The 9039-nt window shown below is 44.1% G+C and overlaps 1 protein-coding gene across 1 annotated transcript in view; it reads left to right on the top strand.

The window, feature by feature from the left end:
* The window catches only part of T265_11661 (hypothetical protein), a gene marked incomplete at both ends in the record, with an annotated part of 40743 nt that overhangs the window by 7165 nt on the left and 24539 nt on the right, over positions 1-9039 (top strand). Inside the window, one exon of the mRNA XM_009178373.1 lies at positions 1696-1775. Within this exon, the coding sequence (XP_009176637.1) occupies positions 1696-1775 (80 nt within the window). The remainder of the gene's footprint in view (positions 1-1695; positions 1776-9039) is intronic.

Below are 9039 nucleotides of genomic sequence, written 5' to 3'. Positions count from 1 at the left end.
ACAATAAGGCTTTCAAATAAGTCATGGTTGTACGGCAGTGAAGCATCGGTATTGAACACTGATGTCATGCTGTCGATGATGATGATGATGATGATGATGATGATGATGATGCGTGTAATTGTGTTTTATGATCGTGTGACACTTTGGTGAACCGTGAAAACTATTAACCAGACGGATAAGTAACCGGTCATACTATATCTTAAAGATGAAACGCGCAGTAGATGGCTTTTTTCAGGGCTAACTGCGCCTTATATCGTCTCCCAGTCCAAGTTTTGCAGTCCTTTACGAGGATCACTGCACGTTTAGAATAGCGCATGACTACACTCAGGTTGCCAAACTTCGTGAAAACCCAACGGATCTTTTTTGCTTATTAGACTTATAAATGACTTTAACTTAGTGGGACCTTTTACAACGAAGTCGCAATGAACCGGACGCTTTATGTCAAACTCTATAAACTCGGTCACACTGGTTCTGTGACACTCGTACGATGTGTCTTCCGGTTGTTAATATACTGATGTGTTAGAGGAACTAACATTAAATGTGTTCGTTATTGACAGCAAAAGGAATACGTTGGGCGGTAATCAACCATACTATTTCTCCTCTACAGGACCACAGCGGTAGGCTAATAACGTTACCACATTCTTTTAAGTACTATCGCTGGACCCTAGTCTTTGAATTCCTTGTAATAACATTTGCTTGCAGATTTTAGCCAAACCAGATGACTCGTTTCAATAACGGCAAGTCACAACAAGTGATTTGCTGGACCTATTTGCGTCATATCTAGTAGATCTTTGTTATCAGTGCAAACTCTTCTACCCTATAACAGTGCTTTTCAAGCATATCAAACGCTGAAGAAGGTCAGGAACGAGGGGATGCTATTTTAATTTGACCAAGCAAATGGCATAGGATATTCGTGCTTAAAAAGCGGTCTATGTTGAAAATGTTGACTGAGACAAAATATGTAATGCCAAAAGATAAACATGGTACAAAGAAATTGCAGTTGAAACTAAATAGCCACTTGTAGTGGCAAGATGACGATATCATCACTAATAAAATAGCAGTAACTCAGAAGGAAAAATAATTCGCACAAGTTAATCTTCCAGCTAAGAAGTCGTCAGTCGAGGAGGCAGTCAACACGTGGTCACTTGATGTGGATTCGGTGGTTGCCGGATAAGTAGCACTACGTACTTTTCAAGGTTGAGTTAATCACATTTCTAGTCAGCCGCTGGTTTGCGAACGGTGAAGTGTTCAGCTGCTAGTCGGAAGATCATGGAGTGGTAGCTCACAAGAGGTTCGTGAGACGTACATTGGTGATGATTTCTAACAAAAATGAAGGAGTTGTACAGTGCTCCTGGGCTTTTCAGTGTAGATCTGTTTCACCCACTTGACGAAACCTTTATTGGAAATAACATTGGTTCCAACATGAAACCAGAATGACTTCGCGACCTAAGACATACATCTCGTACGGGAAGTCTGGATGACAGCTTTGAATTTATTGACTCAGCATATCTAAATGATGGACAAATAACGATTTAGACTGATGACTAAACGCGCTTTATAAACCCGGTTTTAAAAATCCACTAGTTTTATGGCCGTATGCTGATTCGTCCGGCTACCAGTTTTCATTAATTAGCGAAGCATTTTTTCAAGCTGGGCAGTCCTTAAGAGATTTTCTTTTTTTCTTTCACCCTAAAGTCCTTGGAGTCACTGGATAATGGAAAGCCGTTTATGGAAGCTTACTATGCTGATTTGAATTTCGTTATCAAATGTTTCCGGTGAGTTATGGTCGGTTATTCATCCCTACCTAGTTTGTATGACTATTGGTGGACTAGTGTAATTGGCACAGCGACTCGCCTCTACAGTGAGTCGCCTGAGTCTGGTGGAATCAGTAATGCTGAAGTACTTCTTATATTCTTCGGGAAAAATAACTCGCCCACTATAGATGAACGATCATATTCTATTGGTTGCCCTGGCTTGGTCATATGCTCCGTATGCCAGTCGGCCAACGTCCTCCAAGAGCCATTTTCGAAAAACCATGCGTAGGGTAGAAAAGAACCAGGGGAGGTCAAACAATGATTCAGTGATGAAGAGTGAAAACCATTACCAGCAAACTCAGTAGTGCTGGTTATTTTCGTCTCCGTAGATGGGGACCCCAAGAGGAGATACACCAATGGTCAGAGACACTATCAGATATGACCCACTCACGTGCTCAGTGTAGCTCATGCATCCAAGCTGTTACCTTCAATGCATAGCTCCTCTCTCGATTTCCCCAACGGAAAGTCTACTGACACCACTGTATTTACACATCAATTATATCAGCTACCGCATCCAATGCATAGCTATCTACCCCACCTCCCTAAATCATCGACTAATGAAACCATGGAAGCCATGTTTACCGTACGGCAAGTACGCTTTTACAGCTGATCTTGATGATGACCTGTCCTCATCTTCCTGTTCTTCCAGTTATTCTCGACGAAGTCGCAGCGTTGTTTTAGTTTTTCAGTGCTCCTGTGTTGGTCTTCAAGGTCATTGACATAAAACATTGATCGCGACTGTTAATTGCTAAAGTCTGGTTATAGTCATCTTTGGATGCAGCAGGTACGATACTCTTAGGCGGTTTAGAAACCTAGCCACTACAAGTGTTTAAAAAGTCTCACTGAAAATTTCCCAATTTACTCATACTAGCAACGATGTTAGGAGATTCTGATTTTTTTTATCACCGAGCACGGCTGACAGATGTATGAGGTGCCCGCGAGATTTTCGTTGAAAAGAACGTCAGCGGGATATACCACGAATCCCACCAACTTGTTTATGTGTTCTCGTCGTGAAGGACAAATCACAGAGGCGAGGTGCACCACACCCGACATGCGTACGCTTTGCTATCGTCTCATTTCGTTTGAGTATTTGCTGGTTTTCTGGGAATCATGTTCATACCAATGATCCTTCCATACTGCCGCACAATGGTTCAGATTAGTTCACATTAGCTGGTCATCTAACGGCTGTTCATGTTCCATGGTTGACACCTTGATACAGTGCAGGTGAACCTGTGAGATCTTACATCCACGGCTGCTTCGTTCTTTGCCCTTGCTGATTTCTCGCACGGACATTCTGCCTGGCCCATACTCGAAGAGGAAAACTTTCCAATCGCAGCCTTGCGAATTCTCTGACATGACTGGAACCAACCAGTGAACACTGTCTAAGATCAGCGGGTCTAGCCCTGTTGTAGTTAAGATTGTTGTTAAACTAGTGTAACTACTTCGGGTCCGAAGGACAGCGGACCATTTTCATTCATTGGCTGTGACTAGTAGGCGCAAGACCAGAGACAACCTGAATATGAAAGTTTCAACCAACTAGAGACTCTCATAATTTGCTTACCTGAACTTTCAAACAAACTGACCAATGTTGGGCTCTTATGAGGGACCTCCAGATGGGCAGTACCGCTAACAGAGATGCACTATTTGGGCCTATGAAAATTAAGTCCGGCGCTGGTGGTGCACTTTTACTGACGTAATTTTCAACCCGTCGGCCGGATTATGAAATCATATACTCCCTTCGTGAGAAATCCAGCTGGCGAAGCAAACGTTCATTGCAGCTTGGCATGGCGTCATGTCACGCCCTTGTTCCATGGAAAGCCGATAAATACCGATAAAAAAATCATCATCGTCATTAGCTGCAAGAACAGCGTGCTTGTCGTAAGTGGTTGTAGATGCCACAATTTTGTTCACAGATGATTTGGAGAGATGGGGTAGGTAAGTGCGTTTTAGAGGCGGTAGCTGAGCGTAAATACAGGTCCGTCAGTGGAATTTTAAGTGGGGAGAGGGGGGGTTGGGAAAGCAATGGCTTGGATACACGAGCGCCATTGAGGACGCGACTGGACCATGTCTGTCAATATCTGCAATCATTGATGTGATCAGTCTCGGGGTCCCCATCCAGGGAGACGGCAATGATCAGCGCGGCTGAATTAGCTGGTAATGGCTCTCTCTCATTGCCAAGGCCTGGTTTGACCATCCCTAACTCGTTTCCACCCTTTGCATAGTTGTTCTAAAGGAACTCTTCGAGGAATTCAGTCGAGTGGCATACGGTGCACGTGGCCGAAGCAGCTCAACCTGTGAAGTGTGATCAACCGTGGGCGAGTTATTTCTTCCGAAAAACATTCAACATACTTCAGCGTTGCTTATCCTCTGTTCCCACCAGACTCGGGCAATGCTCCAAAGATATCAATTGTTGAAAAATTCGAACGCTAAATCTCTTTTTGAGTGCTGGCCAACAATGGTGGTGTCTGGATGACATATGTAAAAACCACAGGTTTTAATGTGGCATTACTGAGTTCTTCTTTGATGAGCCAGATTCATGAAAACAAACCAGAAAACTGTTTTAAGACGGAATGTACGCAATGCACGTGTGGTCGCATAACGGAGACAATATATGGAGTGAGACAAAACTTTGGCAAACGTCACAGAAGGAGTCATTGAAAAAGTTCTGGACAGACTTCGGCTAATCGCAGGTGTGTACCTCGGCAACCTATTGAACTATACTAATGTACCAACCATAGTCTCCTGCTCGTTTCGATAGAGGCCTGACAAATATGTTATCTTGGTCATCCATGTAGTGTTTTTACTTACACCGACCACTACTGCTTTCCAGTGGGGATTTTGAGCCAAGGCCTTCGGTTGATCACTTGAGGCACCCTCCTGACTGTGTTTAGTCGCCCACATGCGACGACAAGTATTTTTATTCCACGCCACTTGCCTCACAGAGCTTTTTCTCCAAGCCCTGTGCTGAGTGGAAGTGAGTGAGAGGTGGACAACGAAGTACGAAACTACTAATCAACAAACTTATTTGGGTGGGCAACTGCCGCCTGGATGGGGACTTCGGGATCAAATCATCAGTGGCTAATGAAATTGGCGGAAATCGCCCAATCGCGCAGTCAGTTGCACTCGTGTATCAAAGCTATCACCTTCAGTGCGTAGCTACCCAATTTCCGAACAAACTGAACATGCCTGCGCCTCCAAGGCCTGATTGTATGTTCCACTTTCCCGTTTTCCGGCGATTGAAACTGTAGCAGCTGGAACCAATATGTCTATGGCACACGGTTTAAAGCTGATAAATTGAGTGAATTGATTGTATTCTGTTCTGGTCCACTATACACAAGTGGGCCGTCAGGTGAATAGGTGCGACTTCTGGCGCCTTCCATGGCTTCCGTCTTCGTTATTATCCTTTAACTCCCCTCTTGTTTCACGTAACGATCGCTCTTATGTGGATACAAATCAGGGGCACGTTATTCAGGTATCCAGGGAAGTGACCAATCGCCATTGCTTACACTTACCATTTCCCTTCCAATGTTCAGATCCCATGCTGTTTGGTTGCCAGCCTTACTATTCGAACTCTCAACGAATGGGCCAAAAAGTTTCTCTTGGACAAAGTCCAATTTGTAGACGTTCACTGAATCTTCGCAGCTTGATCCAAGTACACCAGTTGACCTAGCAGAAACGTCACTATTTCTGAATCATCGACTATGAAATGCAGGGATTGTGTAGCTGTTGTAGCGGGTAGTGCTAGCGTCAATGATCTATTTAACAGAAGCTTCGTTGGTTGATTCTCTGTGCTACTCGCCTGAGAACTCATAAGAGCTCTCAATGGTCAGAATGCCCATTGTTTATAATTTCTGTTCATTCGTCAACCGACGTAGCTCCGGTTTGACGCGGAACACTTCATCGTAAGCTAGTTATTGGACACGAAGTGTTTGGGCTGGAGACCTCAGCAAAATTAGAGTGCCCCCAGATCATCGGACGCACTACTTGTTGGCATGTTCAGTTTAGACTCAGGACTTAATAATAATCATGACCGTCTTTTGCAACTTAGCACTGAGCACCAGTTGTGCCTCAACGGTGCTGAGTTTAGATGTGGTGGGCGCCGTTGTGCTATTGGGAAGAACCACGGAGACAAATCGGTCAATTATGTAGTAGGTTTTGATTACGAGGCTCAGCACTTAACTGTCTATCAGCCTGGGTTTCATAACCCAGTTCAGACCATGCCCTAGTCTGGTACAGGTTTTTGTTACTTTTCCTCAATAAACCGGCAAGCTTTATTAGCCAGAGGCCGAAGCGAGTTACCACAGCTTACTATACAATGCTATGTGAGTGGCCCCCTTTGGAGGTGTCTGTAACTGGGATGAGACAACCACAGATATATGCACTACTGGGTACTCTGATTGTGGTGTTTCGGAGTACATGCCAGGAATGAATCCCAAAGCGGTTATTGTTGCTCCTTCATCGAAGACGTTCAGGGCGTGGATTGTTTGGACAACTTGTTGGAAAATAGGTAAATCGAGGATAATATGTGGACAGACAGTCATGTGGAGTCAAAAAATCAGGATATGGAGGGGGATAGTGCAGTCGTTAAAGCGCAGGAGCTATTTCAACTAATTTTCAACGAAGGTTCTAAGACGGCCACTGTTGATCCGTTCGGTCGCATAATTGCAAGCGAGTTAGCAACAACTTTAGGCATCGAGGTAGGCTAAAAAAATCATCACTTCCTACCGTCCGACCCACACTCCACAGCTAACGAGAGTAGGTGCGCTGTAGCCAAACCAAACAGTTGTGACCTCTGAGCTTCAACCGACGTTCATTACTACAATAACACGATGTATCTTGAACACATGAAGCAGTTCAAATCTGCGGATTAAATCGTCCAACCAATTCTGATCGATATGTCGCAACGCGCACACCAACCAATCAATCGAATGGCCCACTCATACCATGTTGCCAGCTCGCTTACCTACGTAAATTTATGGAACGTGACATTTGCGCCTACGAGAACAACCACATATACACGTAGGTATCCACTATCTGTGGTCGGAGGTGCAATCAACCGTGGACTGGATTCGATCGCGTTAAAAATTCCATTCAGTTCATGTAGTAGAACGCGAACTGTCAGCGTACGATGTTTGTTCAATGACATCATCTACCGACAAAGAGACGGGGTTACGTTAGACTCTCCTTCTTAGCTCATATTCTTATAAGCAAGCTTGAACATAAAACCCACCATAGAAGAACTACCACTTTACAAACGTTGCACCGATGATATTTTTATCAACTCTGAATCCTACACGGCTACCCTGGTACTACAAACAGTTTTTAACCCCGCCCATATTCTACTCAGCTTTATCGGGGACTAAATGTCCCATGATAACTTACGGTCAGAAGCCAAGACAGTTCATTTCGAAGCAAATATACCTACACATTCCGGCCAATACTTCAACTTTTACAGGCTTCTAGATTTGAATTACAAAAGGAAACTCGTGACATTTTTTGCCTACCAAGCTTTCTGGATCTTGCACGAATGACAAACTGGATAATAAACCACAGGTCATTCGTAGAAATTTGGTAGTGATTCATGCCCCAGAAAAACTCGTACGGAGACATTTGAATCATCATCATTATTGACAACACAACATCAGTGTTCAACACCGATGCTTCGCTGCCATACAACCATAATTCATTCGCAAGCCTTGTTTTTAGGGGAGGAGTAAAAATGGATGGAGAAAGGACTTAGCGCTAGACTACCATAATCATTCCGAGGTACCTTCACCTCCAGACATTCATTTGGACAATCTTGATGGAAACTGATAACAAGAACGCCGTTGACATTGATTAGGAACCGAATCTTACAGCGTCTCCAACCAGGAGCAGTAAGGATTACGCGGTCCCGATACCGGAAGGCGAGTAGCCTCGGCAGCACGCAAACGGTTCGCCATGATACGCAGGAGGGGGAGGGTCAAGCTGACCCCTTCCTGGAAGGCAAGTCGCACTGTCAGTATCCAGGTTCTTTGTATTTTCTTTCATTTTCCCCTGCCAAGTCAAAGCTTAGTCATCTGTCTGTGTATTCCACTTTGTCGAGGCTGTTTTTGTTGGTTCGCTGCGCTGTATTACCCTTGACGAACGACATCCACTTAATATGTTCATCTGTCTTAATTTTCTGAACAAGAGCATGCCTATCCATGCTTTACCCATACATTGACCACTGGTAATAACGAGATCAAGTATGGTAAAAACAAGTCAGCGAGAATCATTATCAGTACGCGTCTAATAAATCTCCAGGGCAGCTCGAGCCCTTAACCTCTCAGCCGGTAGGTGGAGATTAAATCGTTCGGCCACTAGCGGCCGATCAGCAGTGATTAACTTACACTCAGACAAGATATAGAACTACTCATCTAACAGTCACGAGATTCATGTCATGTGCTCACATGTCGACCAGCCGCTCGAGTGACGAGTTCTCAGATGAATGATTCACTCATCTTATGAATCACTTGTCCTTCTGGATTCCGTGATTGAATGAGTTTCGTTGATCGCATTGTTGATTAACCGACTGGTCTGGAGGTCACGGGTTCGAATCTTCGTGGAAATCCATGTGAGTTGTTCTGCTGGCGGCTAATCCCAATAAGGTTGAAACAGATGTGCAGTGCTTCTTGGCTTTTTTAAAACATAGATTGGTTTCACTTACAGGGCAAAATCCAGATTGAATGTCCCACATCGGTTCCAGATCCCCCCTTGTAAACAAATCAGTGAGCCTTACAGACTACCACCCTCCATCTGAAGAGTTAAAAAATATGCGTATCGTATCACACAGGAGCCTTCCGAAGTCCAGAAGTGTTCTTACTGCACTCCCCAGGTGAAAAAACGATCAAGTCATGTTTGCATCCAAATGAGTCCTCAACGTCATCTTAGACCAGATACTGTAGAATGACTGCCGCAACCATTCGTTCTGCTCGACTGGTTATCTAACCTCAAACAATTTATTTCTTGTGGCCCTCCAATGTCCATTAATTTGCCGATTATAATTGGGGTTGAGAAACTGCAGGTGGTTTTTGGTTAGGCTACCATGGCGGACTCACAAATGGAAGGGCTTAAACACCTTTGTTCTTTTGTCCCTCCTATTGTATTGACAGTTGTTTCTCTGATTGCTTCATTGAATGCGGTAATCATGCAAACGAATGCCTGTAAAGTAGAATACGTCTTTTGGCACCTGAAGAAAAAAAAA

Source organism: Opisthorchis viverrini, assembly GCF_000715545.1.
Source record: "Opisthorchis viverrini unplaced genomic scaffold opera_v5_543, whole genome shotgun sequence".
NCBI lineage: Eukaryota > Metazoa > Platyhelminthes > Trematoda > Opisthorchiida > Opisthorchiidae > Opisthorchis > Opisthorchis viverrini.
Note: the sequence above shows the minus strand (reverse complement) of the source record. Positions and strands in the feature narration are given on the sequence as shown.